This window comes from Pseudorasbora parva, chromosome 2 (genome assembly GCF_024679245.1).
Source record: "Pseudorasbora parva isolate DD20220531a chromosome 2, ASM2467924v1, whole genome shotgun sequence".
Taxonomy (NCBI): domain Eukaryota; kingdom Metazoa; phylum Chordata; class Actinopteri; order Cypriniformes; family Gobionidae; genus Pseudorasbora; species Pseudorasbora parva.
Genome location: NC_090173.1, coordinates 13,881,124 through 13,901,335, shown reverse-complemented (window position 1 = coordinate 13,901,335; position 20,212 = coordinate 13,881,124). Strand labels below are relative to the sequence as shown.

The window sequence follows — 20,212 nt, the reverse complement described above, 5'->3', positions numbered from 1 at the left end:
AGGAGCACTGTCTTCATTGACAAGATCTTAAGCTCACAAGACGCCAAAGGCTCGAAGGGAGGGCTCTGAAGTGCTCTGAGCACTAGAGCTAAGTCCCAAGAGGGTATCGAGGATGGACGAGGAGGATTTAGTCTCCTCGCACCTCTGAGGAACCTGACGATTAGGTCGTGCTTCCCCACGGACTTACCTTCTACTACATCATGGTACGCTGCTATTGCTGCAGCATATACCTTGAGGGTGGAGGGAGACAGCCTTCTCTCCAACCCATCTTGCAGGAAGGAAAGCACGACACTGATCGAACACCTTCGGGGGTCTTCCCGGCGGGAAGCGCACCACTCAACGAACAGGTTCCACTTCAGAGCATAGAGGCGCCTCGTAGAGGGGGCTCTAGCTGAAGCGATGGTATCTACGACAGCTTGTGGTAGTCCATCTAGAACCTCCGCGTCCCGTCCAGGGACCAGACATGAAGATTCCAGAGGTCTGGACGCGGGTGCCATAGCGTGCCCCGTCCCTGAGAAAGAAGGTCCTTCCTCAGGGGAATCGGCCAAGGAGGGGCTGTCGCGAGGAGTGTGAGTTCTGGGAACCAGGTCCGGTTGGGCCAATACGGCGCAACTAACAAGACCTGCTCCTCGTCCTCCCTGACCTTGCACAGAGTCTGTGCAAGAAGGCTCACTGGGGGAAACGCATACTTGCGTAGGTCCCGGGGCCAGCTGTGCGCCAGTGCATCTGTGCCGAGGGTACCCCCGGTCAGGGAATAGTACCACTGGCAATGGGTCGAGTCCGGAGAGGCAAACAGGTCGACCTGTGCGGCTCCGAACTGGTCCCATATCAGCTGGACCGCCTGGGGGTGGAGTCGCCACTCTCCCGGAGGTGTTGGCTGACGAGAGAGCTCGTCGGCTGTCTGGTTCAGCACACCAGGGACATGAATGGCCCGAAGCGACCTCAGCTGCTTCTGACTCCACAGGAGGAGGTGGCGGGCGAGTTGGAGCAGACGACGGGAGCGTAGACCACCCTGACGGTTGATGTACGCAACGGCCGTGGTGCTGTCCGTACGGACCAGTACATGCTTGCCACGCAGCGGCCCCTTGAGGCGGCGGAGTGCCAGATGTACTGCCAGTAACTCGAGGCAATTGATATGCCAATGCAATTGCGGCCCCGTCCACAGACCAGCAACTGCATGCCCGTTGTACGTGGCCCCCCAGCCCGTGGTGGAGGCATCCGTGAATAGCACAGCATGCCTGGACACTTGTTCTAGGGGCACCCCGGCCCGGAGAAACGAAGTGCTGGACCACGGGCTGAAGGTTTGGCGGCAGTAAGGAGTCACTGGGACCCGGTACTGACCGCTCTGCCACGCCCACCTCGGGACTCGGCCATTGAGCCAGCGTTGAAGCGGTCTCATATGAAGCAATCCGAGCGGCGTGACCGCGGCTGCAGATGCCATATGCCCCAGGAGCCTCTGAAAGAATTTCAGTGGGACCGCTGTCCTGCTCTTGAACATATTCAAGCAGTTCAACACCGACTGGACTCGCTCCTCGGTGAGGCGCGCAGTCCGGTTGACCGAGTCCAGCTCCATACCGAGATAAGAGATCCTCTGTGTGGGACAGAGTTTGCTCTTCTCTCGGTTGACCCGAAGGCCCAACTGGCTGAGGTGACTGAGCACCAGGTCCCTGTGTTCGCACAACTGGTCCTTCGACTGGGCTAGGATCAGCCAATCGTCGAGGTAGTTGAGAATCCGAACGCCGCGTTCTCTGAGTGGAACAATGGCTGCCTCCGCGACCTTCGTAAAGACGCGGGGCGACAGGGACAGCCCGAAGGGCAGGACCTTGTACTGATATGCTTTCCCCTCGAACGCAAAGCGTAGGAACGGTCTGTGTCGAGGGAGAATAGACACATGGAAGTACGCGTCCTTCAGGTCGATCGCTGCAAACCAATCCTGGGGACGGATGCATTGGAAAATGCGTTTCTGCGTCAACATCCTGAACGGGAGCTTGTGCAGGGCCCGATTCAGAACTCGCAGGTCCAGGATTGGCCGTAACCCACCCCCTTTCTTGGGCACAATGAAGTAGGGGCTGTAAAACCCCGTCTTCATATCGGCTGGAGGAACCGGCTCGATCGCGTCCTTCGCCAGTAGGACCTCGATCTCTGACCGCAAGACTTGAGCATCGCTGCTTCGCACGGAGGTGAAGAGGATGCCCTTGTACTTGGGTGGCCGGCGTGCGAACTGAATCGCGTAGCCGAGTCTGATGGTACGGATGAGCCAGCGAGACGGCCTGGGGAGACCTAGCCAGGCCCCCAGAGACCGTACAAGCGGGACCAACGGCACCACAGACGTGCCCGGGGTGGGGCAGCGAAGCGGAGTACTCTGGCCCGACTCGGGAGGCCCGGAGGCGGCCCGTAGTGTTGCCTGAGCACTCCTGGTTTGGACAGAGAGTGGGTGAGAAGGCCCGGGGGCGTCCTCGGAGCCCACTCTGCTGTCCACTGCCCGGAGGCAGGGAAGTGAAGCACTCAGCCCCGACCCGGAAGGCCCGTGGGCGGCCCGGAGTGTTGACTGAGTGCTCACAAGAGAGGCAGTGTGTGGGTGAGAAGGCCCGGGGGCGTCCTCGAGGCCCACACAGCTGCCCCCTGGCGACGGGAGGGTAGGAAAGGAGTGACAAGGCCCGTGGGCGTCGCACACTGCCAACCTGACCCTCTTGGGGCCCAGAGAGAGAGGAAACTGCTCTTTTTGTGAAAATGTGGGTACCGCTGGACTCCGGAGAGCCAGCGGCAGAGATGTTGTGACCAGTGAAGTCCCCCCGGTCCTCCTCCGGGGGGGTGGGAGGGATGCGGACATCATCTCCCTCAGAGCAGCTCCTCTTCTCCCTGGGCTGCCCGTCTCAGGGCCGCTTCCCCTTGCGCTTGCCGGCAGGCTTGGCGGGCCCTTGGACGGGTTGGGCGGCCCCCTTGCGTCCGGCGCCCTGCTTCGCGGGTGGAGGCTGCTGCTTGGGCTTAGCAGGGGCGGAGGCGGACGCTGGAGGACGCCCTCGGCGACGAGCAGACTGGGGGGCTGCCCCGGGCGGCTGGGTGGAGGCAGCAGCGGGCCGCCGGGGCAGGATGTTTTTGATGGCCTCCGTCTGCTTCTTGGCCACCGAGAACTGCTGGGCAAAGTCCTCGATGGCGTCGCCGAAGAGGCCGGCCTGACAGACAGGGGCGTTTAGAAACCGAACCTTGTCCGAGTCCCGCATGTCTGTCAGGTTCAGCCACAGGTGGCGTTCCTGGACCACCAAGGTGGACATCGCCCGACCCAGGGAGCGGGCCGTGACTTTCGTCGCCCGGAGGGCGAGGTCCGTCGCGGCTCGCAGTTCCTGCATAACTGCCTGGTCGGAACCACCCTCGTGCAGTTCCATGAGCGCTTTGGCCTGGTGGACCTGCAGGAGCGCCATGGCATGCAAAGCTGATGCAGCTTCTCCGCAGGCTGTGTAAGCCTTGCCCGTCAAGCCGGACGAGAACTTACACGCCCGGGAGGGGAGACGCGGGGCCTGCCTCCAGTCCGCAGCGGTCTTAGGACACAGGTGCATCGCAACCGACCGCTCGACTGGAGGGATCCCCTCGTAACCCTTAGCTGCACCACCATCGAGAGTGGTGAGGATGGAGGAGTCAGTCGATCGCTGGCGTACGCTATACGGCGCTACCCAGGACTTCGTGAGCTCCTGATGCACTTCCGGGAAGAAAGGCACCGGGGCGGGACGCTGAGAACCAGCGCGACCCGTCCCGAGAAACCAATCATCCAGCCGCGAAGGTTCGGGACGTGGTGGAGGGTTCCACTCAAGCCCGACACTTGCGGCGGCCCGGGCAAGCATAGCCGTAAGTTCCGGGTCAGACTCGGGCAACGCTGTCACACCCGAAGGGGGCAACGCAGCCGAGTCTTCATCCTCGGAACCCATTAGCTCATCCCCCGATGCAGCAACCGACATCTGGTCCTCCGCCGGAGCCCCAAAAGAGACGACTGGCGCTCCGCGTGGGAGGTCAGCGCGCCCTTCCGGAAGCTCCACCGGTACAGTGGAGGGGGGAGGGGCCCGAGGAGCCGTGAGACCCGTCGGGTTTACCCTGACCGACACCCTCAGGTCCCCACCAAGGTCATCAGCCAAAGTAGTAGCCCTCTGCTTTGCAGCTGGAGGACCACTAGATCGGGGGATGGACGATGGTGTTCCACCTCTTCTGAGGTACTGGAGACGGGACCGCAACACTGCAATGGACATATTCCCGCAATGGGAACATGTCTCATCCACGAACGCAGCCTCAGCGTGCTGTGCGCCCAGACACGAGAGACAACGAACGTGTCCGTCAAGCGGAGACAGAAATCGACCGCATCCAGAAACACACGGCTTGAATGACATCTTGAAAAAGACGCAGGGTCAAACCGTGTTGCTCTTTTGTGAAAAGGAAGTTGCTCTTTTAGTGCTGAAGCACTCAGGGAGATGACCGCGGCTCCACGCAGTTCGATAGTGCAAGCCTGCGTGAGCTCTCAGTGATGTGTATGTGTGAGCGCCCAGCGAACCAACTGTAATGTGTGTGTGTAAGGAAACGCTCAGCGAACCAACAGCTCTTTGCACACTCTATCACTGAAGTGACGGTCTCTCGCTGACGCGCCGTATCACCCGCACTGGCAAACTCTTTCACAGGAAGGTTTTGACTCGTAGTCAGAAAGCTCTTCGTAGAAACAGCAATGAAGACTGTTCGGCTCCGAAGTAGAAAGCGCTGATCTACCATTCCACTTCCTATTTATACCCGCGCTGCGGGGCGGAGCGTGGAATGCGTGATCGCATGCCAAATTTCATTGGCTCGTTGTTAGATGCTCGAAGTAGGATTGGTCTCTAAAGTAAGATCCCATTCGTCGGTTCAGTTCTGACGTACGTCGAACGTGACCGACTGAAAGGGAACACTGAAGGAAAGAGGAACAAACTTTTGAAGTCAGCATAGTGCTGATGAGTATTCCTCATATGTTGGACCTTTTATTGTCTCTTTTCATTTAAAATAGTAATATGTCTACTTCTACATGTTGATGCCGTCTCAAGTTCCCGTTTGAGCTGTGTTCTTGGTGTTTAAGTGCGGCGCGCGGAATGACCGTTTGTTTTTTTGAAAATCCGCCATGCTACCAATGTCGCAGAAACAAAATACTGTAAGCACTAAGCTCCGTGCAATAAAGTGTGAGCGGCTGCAACAACCCGGGTCCTAATAACTACACTGTAAAAAATTTACAGTAAAAATTACAGCAACTTACTGGCAATTTTGGTTGCCAGTAAGACTGTAAATTTACAAGAGTACTGTAAATCATTAATTACAATTGTACTGTAAAAATACAGCACACTACTGAATATGCACTGTAAAATTATCCCCCCTTTTTTACAGCTTTACTGTAAAATTACAGAACCTTACTGGCAATTTTGGTTGCCAGTAAGACTGTAAATTTACAAGAGTACTGTAAATCTTTACCTACAATTTCACTGTAATAATACAATGCATTGCAGTGTATAAGCAACTGTGAACTGAGGTCCTGCTATACATCTTACAATAAATTTGAGAATTTGCTGTTAAAATCTTCTCTCAATTCTACTACAGTTGAGATTTCACTGCTGTGATTGTGTAAACCTATGTTTACCTGTACATTTTAGTATTCTTTCCCTTTTTGTCAATGAAAAATAAAACTTTCAAAATAACAGGTTTTCATAAATGTATACACATTTATTGTACAATGATGGCCATTTAACATGAGCACAAATTTCCAAATATATTTGGAGAAACAAAAAAAATGGAAATGACACAATAAATGAAAGGCATTAGCCTTGGAAATACAAAAAAAGACAAAGAAACTACTTCCTTCTTTATCAAGAACCACTGAGAACAGCATTTCATCATCAACAATAAAGGGAACACATCCCAATAGTGTTACAATGTTCTGAACAGAGCCTACCTTTAAATCACCAAATCCATGAAAACGCAAGACGTTGCATGTATATTAACTTCACCATGAACTTGAAAATCAGGTCAGAGTCTCTTACTTCAATTCCATTGGAATTTTTTTTTTTTTTAAATAGCAAGCCATTCAAAGTCCATTAGCTTTCGTAGCAGTGTGCATACATGTGGGTTCATTCCATGCATTTTCTTGTCTCGCTTTCCAGCAGCAACTTTTGATCCGGTTTCTGGGTTAATGCCCACAATTCCTCTGTGAAAAACACCCACAACATCGAATTATCAAAAAAAACAGTACATACTCAAACAATTTGTCAGACAAAACTCAGACATTTTAAAATCACATTTAATTTAATTTTGAGTTGGTGTCATATTTAACTATTATTTAAATATGAATTCCATGCCTTCCATGTTAACAATAAATAAAATTTACCGATTGTCATTATTCTACAGATTACGTGCAGAACTTAGCATTGCCTATTGAGTACAGACGGAACTATCCTGGGTTTCCTTGTGTTTAGCATTTTTAAACGACCGTTTAACCCCTGCACATAATGGCCGTTTCTTAAAGGACAACTCCAGTGAGAAATGAATCTTGGGGTAATTAACAGATGGTTACCGAGTAGATCGTTCTCTGGGATGCGTTTTCATGAAAATCAAATGTAAAGAGTTTTATCTCTAAAAACAGATTAGCTTATAGCGCTTGTCTATGGGGCACAGGGTAGTAAAATTAAATCGCTAGTTAATACCACTAACAAGGCTCAAAATAGCCTCACACTAACACGGCAGCATAATGAGGGTCCCTACATGCAAACCGAAGCATTGAGAACTTTGTAAGAGTACTAACAGTTTAATAAGAAGATGCTTTATAAAGACAGGACATTACACGTTTACAGACAGCAGCTCGTATTTTATGACATATTTGTTTTATTGTAGCATAGAATATACGTTTCTCAATATAGGCTATGCGAACTTCTGACTTGCGTCCATGTAATTCAGACTTGCCAAGTTCGACTGGAGAACGTACTCCTGAGGCTGGCAGGACACAAGTAGGCTGATCTGCTAACAGCAGCGTTCTTAATATCGTCACTAAAAGAGTAGGCCTATATATGTAAATTTTAGGCTACAATAAAACAAAATATATGAAAACACCACAAAAAAATTTAAACATATTATAGCCACACAAATGTAGTGCAGGCAATGTATTATCTTCACTGAATGCATCTAGTCATAGTTGGGGGCGTGGTCGGCGTGGGGGAAAACACCGCAAGAATCGTGTGTATTTGAATGACAAATTTTGTATTGCGAGTCATTGACGCCTGCATTGCAAAATTAACTGCAATAGATTATGATTGCCCCTATTTAATTCAAAATTGTTTCCAGACATATTTTGTTATCTGGTTGAATCAGTAAGACATCGCAGTAGCTGTAGCGGTGACATTATATTATAACTCAATCAACTTTCGTATATGTTGCATACTATAACTCAATAAAACCTTGTCACTTACCAATTGTACGTATGCTTTACTCCAAATTATTAACCCTTTTCTAAAACGGTGATCAGTAGTACAAAGTTGCCGAGGGACTGTGGTCCACGGCTCACGTCCGTAGCGAGCGAGCCTTCAGCTGATAACGCCAATGTGAATGGGCTTGCTGTTCGGTGCGAGATGCATTCTGGGATAGAAGTGTGTCTTGTGTCTGAAGTCCACAAGTCTCCTCTCGATGCATCCTCGATAAAAGGGGATGATCAAGGACACATCCGGGGATTTGAACTGTACTTTGCTAGATGTGAACTTGATCAGCGACTGACGACGATTCACAATTGAGATTGATGACGATTCCTCCCGTCCTCTGGAGTTCGTTCTCCTGAGTCGAACTTGGCAAGTCTGAACTACCAAGGACGCAAGTCACAAGTTCGCGTACTTGGTATTGAGAAACGGCCTTTGTGTGTCTCCCTCATCTAAAACACCTGATTCAACTCATGAGCTCATTAGCTTTTTAGATTTTTTTAGATTGCAAGACCTGAAATGGGTATGTCAGATATAGGGAGACATACAAACTGTGCAGGACTGGTGGTCCTCCAGGACAGGTTTGAGAACCACTGCTGTAGAGTTTAGCTTCAACCCCAATTAAACAAACCTGAATTAGCTAATCAAGTTCTTATTAGTCATACTAGAAACTTCCAGGCAGATGTATTGAGGCAAGCTGGAGCTAAACTCTGCAGGACAGTGGGCCTCCAGTACCGACTTTGAACACCCCTGGTCTAAAGGGAGCCCGCCGTGATTATGGAGCAGTTAAATGCACACACACTAATTGTGTGAATCACATATTAATGTTTATTTTATTTTTTTTTTAAATGTAAATGAAAAGAGGCAGGGTTGTGTTTTATATTTAGTTTTGCTAAATATATATGCAGAGATAATCAATGTACGCATTGCCTGAACCACATTTGTGTGGCTATTAATATGTTTAATTTTTTTTTTTTTTTAAACAAAAAGAGGTAGAGTGGTGTTTAACATTTTTAATTTTTCAAAAATTATTTTCAAACAGAAATAACCGGAGTAGCCAGAGAGAGCTCAGTGACGCTATCAAGAACATTGCTGTTCCGTTTGCAGAATTACCAGACTTGCGTCCTCGGGACTTCGTTCTCCTGAGTTGAACTTGTCAAGTCTGAGCTTCCAAGGACGCAAGTAAGAATTTTGCATAGTTGGTTTAGAGAAACGGCCAGGGTTTGCAACTTGCTGAAATGTCTGGTTGTGCCCGTCTATGTTTAATCCGCATGCGCCTTGCACTTTTTTTGTACCAAGCAGTGAATAAAATATTTTGGCTACTTAGTCTGTACTCTATTCAGTGCTTACCAATTGTTTCTTTTTTTGTTTGAAAACGTTCAATAAAAAAATCTAATCCTGATAAACCGTCCTAACCTAAAAAAAAAAAAAGGAATGTCTATGATCAAATATTGAGTAAGAATTTATGCTCTGACATACCTCTGAATAAATTGCAGCGTGCATGCAGCTTCCCCCTGATAGGCAAGGTTCAAGTTATAATAGATTGCGAACAATGCTGCCAGTCCCTCAACAAACGCCTCTGAACATGGGCCCAGGACAACTTCCCTCTCGACTGACATCATCCACCTGCTTGGGGTCATGGATTCACCTATATAAATAAAAAGAAGGGCATAGATTAATAAGTGTTAAGAGAATGATTCAGAGACAATAACAAAAAAACAGCGCACTAAGAGAGCTAACTATGGAAGGAATATAAGAGTGATAATAGAACTGTAAAATAGAATACAGAAACAGAGGTGGCAAAGATTTTTTTTAAATGGATCATAAAAGTGAGAGAAAAAACAGTACAGGACAAAGAGGTACCCATATAAATAGCTAGAAAGCAAAGAATAGTGTGTATTATGGAGACGCTGACATACAAAGTAAAGCGAATTACCTTGGATGGTCAGCGCAGGTGAATCTGGTAATCCATCTTTTTCGATGTCAGCTGCAGTTGCTGCTACCTAAAAAACAAACAAACATGTAAATAAATTATTTTGCATTACAGTTCAAACCTTAAGACATAAAACATATCAAAATGTTACTTACATCAGCTTCAATTAGAAGGGATTCTGTTCTCTCTTTCAAGTGGGCCATTAAGAGTTGCAGGATGCACAGGACCAGAGAATTTCCCTCTTGATACTTTGAAAGAACAGCACGCACCTCGTTGTTTGTTGGCTTTTCTTGAAAAAATCGTAGAATCCTCTTTCCTTTCCCCTCAATACTCTCCATGATTTTTTGGAGCAGTGAGATGTCAGTAAGCAAATTGAAATGTAAAAAGATGCCTTTGAGAGAAAACAGGTATGGCCATGAGTTCTTCAGTTCTGACAGGGGCGGAGCTGGACTGGCATTTATATCGCGGCGCTGGCGGTAATATGTGACCTCCATCAACTTGTGAAGTTCTCCTCTAGTAGCTCCAGACATTCCTTCAGTAGAATGCAGAAGTACCATTTGCTTGCGTTTCTCTTCTAGAGTTTCGTCATTTTCCCCTGCAGGAAGCTCCTCTGGCTGCCAACTAACACAACCATATCGATCAGCTGGCCTTCTTGAGCTCTGACTTATGGTTCTACATGATGATTGTAGTCTTTCTTTTCTCCGACGAGCTAATGTGTTGTTTCTGTTTACGTGTTCAACACGTGTTTTAACTTGCAAGAGCAAAGAAGCATACCCACAACCTATTTTAGTTCCATCAGCCAGAACGTCAGCAAAGCTCTCAGGGTATTGTTTAACAATATTCTGCACTATAATCTGACACTGTGCCTTTGATGGATTCACTTCATGTTTTTGCATATTACCCACTAAAATCCTTACTAGCTGCCTTCGATCAGCTGGTGATGGCCTTTTTTTATTTGCGATGGCCAATCTAATTCCAGAAGGCATGACTTCCCAAGGCACTTTAAATGTTTCAGCCCAGACACAAGATGCTGAAGAGCAAGCAGAAGAACGAGATGGTGTAGAATTTGAAGAACTCTCTGATCCTGGGCTTGATATATCAGAAAGATCTTGATGTGATGACTGTTGGGGAGTCGAGCATCCAGCTTGTTCTAATACAAATAACCAACAAACAAAAAAATTGAAGTTTGAACACGGAACATTTTACTTTTCTTTTTTTAAATGTACATTAGTAAACAGTGGTATTTTTTTTCTGTCTACTTGAAGAGCAAATAAATTACCTTTATTTTTCCATGCGTTCAGAAGTTTACGACATTGGATAGGCCTGAGGTATTCCACAAGGTCTTCTTCATTCACAAAGTGGAGGTCAGCTTTAGTTTCAACACCAATAGCAGTAAGCCCATGGAGCAATTTTTGAAGCATTTCATCAGGGAGACCAGGTAACGAAGAGCAGATGGCAAGCTGTATCTCCTCTAAATTGGACATCCCTTAAAAAGATGGAAAAGAGTGGTGTAACACAATTACAGACAAGCCAAATGTTTTGTACTCCTGGAGAGGGTAATAATCTAATAGCTCCTCTTGAAGTACACAGACATTTCTTGGGTCTTCATCTGTTATGCAGTATGCACCCAAATCCACTAACTGCACAGCATGCCGTTTCTCAGACACAAAGTAGACCACTGAATTCTGGTGAACAAGAATTAGTTTAATTCTGCCAACCTCCAAACCCTCATCACTACTGGCCAAAAGAACAACCATGCCTTTCCTGTACTTTGTTCCTTTCACAGTGATTTCAGTAGCTACTAATGTATTGTCTGGCTGAAAATCAAAATAATCAACTGATTCCTTGATCGCTTCGTTATAATCATCAGAATAAAATTCTGAGCCTTTCTCGACTTGCACAGACAGCTGAAAGAGGTTTCCAGCACTTAAATAGGCTTGGAGAAGCTGGTGCCTTTCTGCAAGTGTTGAACATAAATTTTTGAAGTTGTGCAATTTTCTAGCACATTGCTTGAAATAGGTATGTTTGCTCTCAAATCGCATAGTCCATAAGCGAATGAGCGGTCCAAATTGTTTTAAAAGCTCTGGGTAATGGCACAAGTAGTGATGTTTAGGCTTGAGAGGCTTAGAAGGGAAAGTCTCACACCTAAAATGAATGTACTCATCAATGAGCACTTTCAGATAGGCGACCTGATCTGCCAGTATTGCTGGTGCACAAATTAGGTCTACAACTTGTCTGAGGAGTAGAACAAGCTGCCACACTTCTGATTCTGGATCCTTAATCCTGTGTCCAACAATCACTGGTAAAAGTCTAAGAAGACACCAGTTCTGAACAGCGTGACCACAAAGCTTCTCACTCCCTGAGTAAATCTCAGCTGGTTTATTGGCAGCATCATTTCCTGTGTATTCAAACTGTTTAATATAGCGATTTAGCTCTGTGAAAGTAAATACTTTCTCTTGATTTACCAAGTAATCAATGTACAGCTTAAGATCAGATGCCACAACACCCTCAAAGAGGTCATGCCCAAGGCAGGGGGGCAAGCCAGGCTGACAAACATGAAAAGAATTCAGCTGATTGAAAGGAGAGTTAAATTTGACTCCATCAACTATATTATCACCACTGTCAGCAAGTTCCTGAATGTTTCTCTCATAAGACTCGACGGTTCGCTTCATAGCAGGCTCTAAAGGTGTGGTATGAAATGTGTTTCTATCAATGGTGCAATACCTGCAGAAATGTTGGCTTCGGCTAAAGTTCTCGACAAAACCACCAATTGTGTGGGATCCCAGGTTGTCACCTACGATGGAACACAAAGAAGCTTTCAAAGTTGTGTCATCATTGACAGCAACACCATTCTCCTCAAGATCTTTGAGATCTTCAATTAGTGATCTAAAAACATGAGCTGTTCCAAATTGCTTAAAATCTTGCTCATTACACAAAAGAACAAGTTGCATGTGGTCTATGTTTGATCTGTTGTGAGGTAAAATATCAGATAAAGTAAGATAAACTGCCAGCAACTTGTGTTTCTTTCTAGCTGAGCCTAAAGGATTCACCACCTCAAATGAATCCTGGTAAATGATCAAACCCAGAGATGATGGATCAGTTTGAAAAAGAGAATTTTCTGAAAAATTCTTACCATCCTTTAGATCCCGAAACAGATAATTTTCAGCTGTTTGTGAGTGCATCTGTTCATATTGATCCCTCACAGACTGGCACTGAAACAGAGCACTGATGGTCTGCTTAACTGGGACATACTGAGCAAAGCACTCTTTCCCATTTCTTTCACTAACTCCTAGAAAAACAGGGACTGGCTCAACATAGTGAAAATCTTGTTTGAAAGCAGTCTTTCTCCTCTGTGCTGTACTTAGAACACCACTATTACAAGCTGTCAGCAAATCTTCCCTAGACAACTGATCAATCACATTATTAATCCTCTCCTCTGGTAATTCAAGCAAAGCAAGCTTTTCTCTCAATTTGCTAAGAAAATAAGACTGTCCAATGTCATGGATATTTTGAAATTCTTCAACAATGCCTTGAATAGTAGACTCAGGTAATAGCAATTTAGCTTGAAGCTTCAGATAGAAGAGGGTTAAATTTCTTAGAAAGAGAGATTCATCCACAACTTCAGGAAAATTGTGCTCTACAGCCTCAGCCTGTGATCTCTCACTCTCAGACACTACATCAGAAACTGTAGTTTCCATGGTCATAGTAGGCTCGATCAGATGGTTTACAGAGCACATTTTATGTGTCCGTGATACATGTGATGCGAATGTAGATCTCACCTTAAATGTCCTGTTGCAACCAAATGGGCACCGGATCTCCAGACCTGACTGAATGTGGCTCTTCAAATGAGACAAAAACTGTGTTAGGGTCCCACATTGAACTTCACAAAAGTCTACATGACATTTAAATGTTTTATCACACATCTGTGCCTGATACTCTTTAGCAGGCTTGTGACGTCCCCTGTGATGTCTGTATATGTAGGACTTCAATGATGGAAACTTACCAAAAACATGTGGGCAATCAGGCACACCACATCTAAACCGTGAATTAGGCACATTTCTATGCAATTTCACATGCCGCACAAAATTTAGGATTGTACTGCTCTCATTATTACAGAAATGACAGACATAAATTTTTAACTGCAATAAAATTAAAACTTGCAAAACACAAGCTAATACATTCACAGCAATAAAAACGTGCACAACTATTTCGAATCTAACTGTTACTTCCTCAGAACTTTATGAATATGAATAAACCTACGCAATTCAATTGCAATGCTTAAAAGTTTACATGACTACTAAGTTATATCATCTAAAATAATTGTATATCGAACAGATGAAAATGTAGAAGTATTATTGCAGTCCGGTCACACTTTTATGATAGATGAAACACCTATTGCTGTGACTGGACTCCCCACGCAAATTCAGTATCATAAAATTTGACAAATACTATCCCCTTTGCAACGTCTCGAAATAAAACTAATATATACAATGAAAGATCTTGATGACTGTTTAAACAATTATAGGATGTCACTGGATTTAATGTTTAAACTGGAGCATACACACCTTGTCTCTCTCTCGCTCTCCTCCGGTGACGGGTAAACGCTCGCGTGGCCGCGTGCAGGAGTTGAGCGCGAAATGCAGCGCGTGGTGTCCGCTGCTGATGATGAAATCACATCACATGCATGCACTCCACTATGCTGATGTTTAATCGTGTGTGTTTTCAAAAAGCCAACCATTTTAAACTTCGGGATGTGTAGATTATATAATAATGTCACAGTCTACATTGAGTAACTAATTCGTTAAAAATGCCGTATTTATTACAGGTGACTACTTCAGTGTTATTGACTTGTGAAAAAAACTTTTTGCAACAGTTAATTGGCTTTTTCTTTTTTAATAAATAGCCTAATAATTGTATACATGATATAAACAATTTACAGCTTAATCATCTTCCCAGAATTCATAAGAAAAAGCATTACAATCTTAAAAACTTACAGGCTAGTATAGTATTAGGTACTGTAAATTTACAGCAAAGCATGCTCCCATGTAGCAAAATACAGTAATGCTGTATAATTCAAATTACAGTGGTCTTACTGTAAAAATTTACTGTAAAATTACAGCAATTTGTTACAGTGTAGTCATATACAGTAGCAATCAACATCACTGAACTTCCAATTTAACATTATTTGTGAGATAAACATGTTAAAAAAATAATGTAATTTTGTAACATTATTTGTGAGATAAACATATGTTACAAAAATAATGTAATTTTGCTGGGGCACATTTTTACCTTCTCTCAGGGGAAGGGTTGTGGTTTTAACAGATTAAAGGCAAATAACCCACTTAATCTCGATACCAGAGGTCGCGCAAAACAATTAACTGAAAAAAAAACTGTAATTTTGATGAAAGTAATAATATTTACGGGAACATTTTTAACCCTGTTATAGATGCAAAGTGTTAGCCAGAGTCAAATATTCAGTAATGCTGTTATACTTTAATGCTTGTGAATTTAAGCCGAGGTCCAAGACGAGATTGACCGAGTTATCGGTGGACGTCAGCCAGTGGTGGAAGACAGAAAGAACTTACCATATACCGATGCTGTGATCCATGAAACACAGCGATTTACAACTGTATTACCCCTTGGCGTCCCCCATCAGACCACATGTGACGTTCACCTGAACGGATACCTCATCAAGAAGGTCTGGCTCCAATAAGAGCATGCTGTGTTTGATTATGTGTTTGCACCATTTATCATTGATCAATTGTGTTGTTTTGTGCAGGGAACCAGTGTGATAACACTACTGGTATCTGTACTGAGGGATGAAAATGAGTGGGAAACTCCTGACAGCTTCAACCCAAGACACTTTCTAAATAAGCAGGGACAGTTTGTTAAAAATGACGCCTTCATGCCCTTCTCTGCAGGTGCAGTGGACTTCAATATCACCAATTATATTATGCCATCAGAGGTGATTTTTATTAATACTTTGCTTATTGTTTTCTCAGGCCGTAGGGTTTGTCCTGGAGAAGGTTTGGCCAGAATGGAGCTCTTCCTGTTCTTCACTTCCCTCCTTCAGCATTTTCGCTTCACTCCTCCTCCTGGAGTGTCTGAAGATGATCTGGATCTTACTCCACTTGTGGGCTTCACCCTGAACCCGACCCCACACAAACTCTGTGCAATAAAGCGGTCTTAAAGTTATATATGCTGTTAAATATTAGGCATTATTGGACTGACAATGTCTCTTATTTAAAAAATAATAAATAAAAAAAAATAAAAATTAACCCGCTGAACCCTGAGGTGGTTCTGGGACCTGAAGGTGTTTTGACATGCCCTAAAATTTGTTCTTATTTCTGTTTCTTGTAACATTTTAATGGCTAAATTATGATTACTCTGTATTCAGCATAAACTCTGCTACAATAAAATGTGAGCAGCATGTATGTAAAAGTTTATAGTTTTGAGAAAATTATGTTTATGTGTGGTGTGTTAAGAAAAATATTTTAAGTCACTGATACAGTTTTACAGGTCCATTTACAACCCTATAAATTGTCCCCAGGATGTAATGCTCTGTTTTTTTCCTTATTTGGAAGAGTCATTAATATTAATGTTGAGCTCTGCTCTGATTGGCTTATTTACCCACTCACAGCACACAGCAGTTCAGTTGTTCAGTGAAGCAGCTCGTGAGTCCTGACAGAACACAGAACGACTGAAAGACACTTTAAGCATAACATCTGAATTGGAGATTGCTAAAATGGAACTTACTTGTTTATTGGTGCTTTCAGATCATCCACGCCACGCGAGAGAGCTTGCGTGTATATGATTGCCAGATTGTACATGTTTAGGTAAAACACCGGATAGTATATGTGACCCGTCACGGAAACCAGGGACACAAGTCGGCAGCTCTACTAATGAGCAAAATTAGAAAGAAGCTTTTTTTTTTTTTTCAAATTATGCAGTTTGCAGTTGATTTGAAATCATGAAGAAGCCTCTCCGTGTTTGAGATGGCATTAATTGTATATTTAAAAGTGTATATTTTGAGGTTGAAGGGACGCGTGGCTAATTATTTATGCAGCGCTCTGGACGGCTGTTGAGATGATCTAAGCGACGATGAAAGCGGCATAATAAGTAAGGGATAATGTACAAAGAAAAACAGTTCCAAACTGCTTTAAGCCTTTATCTATTGCTGCTAAATGTTGAAAATGAATGCTGAAAGGGTTAGTTCACCCAAAAATGAAACCAAGCCTATGATTTACTCACCCTCAAGTCATTATAGGTGTATATGACATTCTTCTTTCAGACAAATACAATCAGAGTTATATTTAACCCTTAAATGCATGACTGTTTCGCCAAACATTCTTACAGGGGGTGTGGCTTTACAGGGGGTATGGCTTATCTAAATGAGATGTAAATGAGCCCTATTGTCACTCCCAGCAGGGGAGAACAGGTGAGAACTGCAAAACTTTAGAGGCTGTTTTCTCTCGTTTACACTTTTCTAAAGGCATATATTCAGATTGCCACAACTTCTCCAAATATTATCAGATTTCCCTTGTGTTACACATCGTTGGAAAGCTTGGAGACTACACTTTCAGAATATGTGAATAACTCAAAATGCCCCAGAACCGACTTGTGTCCCCAATTTCCGTGACTGGCCACATATGTGGTCCAGAAGCAGATGGAGGCCATCAAACACATCTTGCCCCAGCGGCCATCGAACGCACCCACTCCGTCACCACTTTGGTGCCGATAGTCCCGCTGGTACGGTCCCTGGGAGCCTGGCTAGTGCTGCCCAAACCGTCCCGCTGACTCATTTGCACCATCAGACTCGGCTAAGCGATTCAGTTCACCTGGCGTCGCCCCAAGTTCAGGAGCATTAACTTCACCTCCGTATCGAAGGAGAATGCCCCGGTGTGACAGGTGGAGATTGCGGTCCTATGTCTCGATTATCCCTCGAAACAGGCCCTTTATTCGCTTTGCGTTAGATGGACGAGCATATCAGTAGAGGGTCTTAACCTTTGGGCTAGCTCTGTCGCCCGAGACTTCACAAGTCTTCTCGACGACTGGCTGATTCTGGCTCAGTCGCGAGGGCAGTTGTGCGAACACAGTGATATGGTGCTCAGGTGCCTCAGCCAGTTGGGGCTTCGGGTCAACAGGAAGAAGAGCAAAATCTGCCTCATGCAGAGGATCTCTTTTCTCGGGATGGAGCTGGACTCGGTCACTCAGACAGCGCGCCTCACCGAGGAGCGCGTCCAGTCGGTGTTGAACTGCTTGAATTGGCTCAAACGCACAACAGCAGTACCACTGAAACAATTTCAGGGGCTCCTGGGGCATATAGCATCTTCAGCTGCGGTAACGCTGCTTGGATTGCTTCATATGAGACCGCTTCACTGGCTACGCGATCGAGTCCCGAGATGGGCATGGCACAGCGGTTCCCTCTGTGTCCAAGTGACACCGAGTTGTCGCTAAACCTTCAGCCCATGGTTGGACCCTTCATTTCTACGGGCAGGAGTGCCCCTAGAACAAGTGTCAAGGCATGCTGTTGTCTCCACGTATGCCTCATCCACCGGCTGGGGTGCCACATACAACGGGCTTGCAGTTTCGGGTCTGTGGATGGGACCCCAACTGCAATGGCACATCAATTACCTCGAGTTCTTAGCAGTCCGTCTTGCACTCAGCCGCTTCAAGGGGCCGCTGCGTACATCAAAAACCACAACAACAACCTGTCGCATTTCACAACTCACCCGCCATCTTTTTCTGTGGAGTCAGAAGCATCTGAGGTCGCTTTACACCACTCACATTTCGGGCCTGATTAATCGTGCAGCCGACTAGCTCTCATGTTAGCAGGTGCTCCCGGGAGAGTGGAGACTCCATCCCCAGGTGGTCCAGCTAATATGGAGCATCTTCGGGACCACACAGGTAGACCTGTTTGCCGCCACGGACTCGGCCCTTTGCCAGTTGTTCTACTCCCTGACCATGCGGACCCTCAGCACAGACGCTCTGGAGCTCAGCTGGCCCCGGGATCTATGCAAGTATGCGTTTCCGTCGAACGTGACTGACTGAAAGGGAATGTCTCGGTTACGTACGGTAACCCTCGTTCCCTGAAGGAGGGAACGGAGACGTACATCCCGTCGCCACAGTTGCTGTACCATCACTGCAGAACGAGTCGCTAGTTCGGCTCCTCAGTGAAAAACAATGGTGCGTGGGATCTCTTCCGTTTTATACCTGCGGATCACAGGATGAATAATATAAACGGGTTTTTTTTATTTCAGACTGCACTTGTAATAGTGCAGCATTAATTATGCAAATATGGGGAAGAGTAGAGTAGACAACAGCTCAAGCAAGTGAACAGTTGTTGAAATCAATAAAGTTTGTTTCTCAACCCCCACAACTTTGTTTCTTTGGTGCTCAGTCATCATAAAATATTAATCACAAAATTTGCCAACATAGACAACGGTAGCAGCCACATTCTGGAAAACAAATGCAAACATTATTACAGCGTTTTCCTGTATGGAAACCAAACAAGGCTGCATAAGTTACATGAAAAATGCATTCAAATGAAATAAGAGGTTACTTTTGAATATTATACTGACACCTTTCAAAAGTCGTTACACAATTTAGCATTCAATCAACCCAACATCAGTAAATAAACACTCTTACAACTCCAAAAACAGATTAAAGAATTCAAACTTACTGTTTATTACCACTCTAGCTCATGTACACATTAATGAGGCATCTGATGAGCTTGATTTTCCTCTGCATACAGTAAAAGGAAACATTTTACACTTTGCATTAACATTTTGAATATGACAATATAACACCACATTCATTCTGCTCTTTTCAATGTAACACATGTGCATGTCGATTGATAACAGTTACACATTTTAGAAACAATAAGATTAAATAACACTCACTGATGTTCAAGGCTCACACCAGAAACACACCCAGAGGGCCTACGGAGCACTTTTCTCCCCTCTTGAATAAACAACGTGATTCTGAGTAACACGGTTTCACATGGAAATACACACAAATATAAACAGATTCAATATTATAATAAATTGTTCATATCTCTACACTTACGCATCTTTGAAAGACAATGTTGTTTTTATACGACAACACGATGCGTCCCAACAGAAATCGGTGTCAACCGGACAAGTACACGGCCATTTAAGACAACAAAACACTGAGAAACTGTGTTTAACTCAGAAAGTATATATTTCTCAATATTTTCCGTTTAGTGAGCATTATTAGCACTAATTCCTGGCCACATGCCCACAGTCCAAAACCGCATTGAAAAAAACACTGCTCTCATACTACTCTCGCGGCACTTCCAGAGGGCCAATGTCACGTTTTCTTAAAGGGCCAGCACCAGATTAATTCAACATAAGAGAAGTGTTATTTACTAGAAGCAGGACTCTAAAAACCAGTTTTGTGATTAAACTTTTCACTTGGTTACACAGTTATAAAAATAATTAAAAAATGATGCATAGATAAGGTGCAATCAGTCGGACGTACAATGGCACAGTGCTCATTCAGTAAATGCACAGCTAAACAGATGTGTTTTGAGTCTGGATTTGAATGTGGCTGTTGTATATAAGAAGGACGCTGGACAAGAGGTTTATGCACACAACTCACTTTACTTTCTCAAAACCGGAATATCATATTTCAGACCAAAAAGAGCTGAATCCTAAACATGCAGCAAGGCATTACCAAATGAACACAGATTAATCTATCCTGAACGGACATAACAGTGGCGACTGTTGGAGCACATCTGATCTGTTCAGGAAGCGGATTCCAACTGTGGCTGGCATAATAGCTAAAAGCAGACTCTCCTTGC

At 44.9% G+C, this 20,212-nt stretch overlaps 2 protein-coding genes across 2 annotated transcripts; one reads left to right on the top strand and one right to left on the bottom strand.

The window, feature by feature from the left end:
• Nucleotides 1-5,664: 5,664 nt before the first annotated feature.
• LOC137092374 (uncharacterized) lies at nucleotides 5,665-14,240 on the bottom strand. The gene is made up of 7 exons (XM_067456642.1): nucleotides 13,953-14,240; nucleotides 13,167-13,226; nucleotides 10,667-10,873; nucleotides 9,543-10,537; nucleotides 9,391-9,457; nucleotides 8,934-9,102; nucleotides 5,665-6,199 (listed from the first exon to the last, which is right to left on the bottom strand). Exons 3-7 carry the CDS (start codon nucleotides 10,869-10,871, stop codon nucleotides 6,064-6,066), a joined length of 1,572 nt encoding a protein of 523 aa, XP_067312743.1. The 5' UTR covers nucleotides 10,872-10,873; nucleotides 13,167-13,226; nucleotides 13,953-14,240; the 3' UTR covers nucleotides 5,665-6,063.
• Nucleotides 11,907-15,846, top strand: LOC137089461 (cytochrome P450 2K6-like). The gene is made up of 4 exons (XM_067453039.1): nucleotides 11,907-12,048; nucleotides 14,901-15,085; nucleotides 15,167-15,308; nucleotides 15,390-15,846. The coding sequence occupies exons 1-4, from the start codon at nucleotides 11,907-11,909 to the stop codon at nucleotides 15,575-15,577; spliced, it is 657 nt and encodes a 218-aa protein (XP_067309140.1). The 3' UTR covers nucleotides 15,578-15,846.
• Nucleotides 15,847-20,212: the final 4,366 nt, after the last annotated feature.

Excerpts from the sequence above, each read along its gene's own strand:
- LOC137092374 (XM_067456642.1), bottom strand. The coding sequence starts at position 10,871 with ATGTCCAATTTAGAGGAGATACAGCTTGCCATCTGCTCTTCGTTACCT. Across the intron at positions 10,538-10,666 it reads GAACGCATGGAAAAATAAAG|AACAAGCTGGATGCTCGACT; the intron begins GTAATTTATTTG and ends TATTTGTATTAG. Across the intron at positions 6,200-8,933 it reads ACGCTGCAATTTATTCAGAG|AGGAATTGTGGGCATTAACC; the intron begins GTATGTCAGAGC and ends TGTTTTTCACAG.
- LOC137089461 (XM_067453039.1), top strand. The coding sequence starts at position 11,907 with ATGCCCAAGGCAGGGGGGCAAGCCAGGCTGACAAACATGAAAAGAATT. Across the intron at positions 12,049-14,900 it reads TTCTCTCATAAGACTCGACG|CCGAGGTCCAAGACGAGATT; the intron begins GTTCGCTTCATA and ends TGTGAATTTAAG. Across the intron at positions 15,309-15,389 it reads CTTCATGCCCTTCTCTGCAG|GCCGTAGGGTTTGTCCTGGA; the intron begins GTGCAGTGGACT and ends TTGTTTTCTCAG.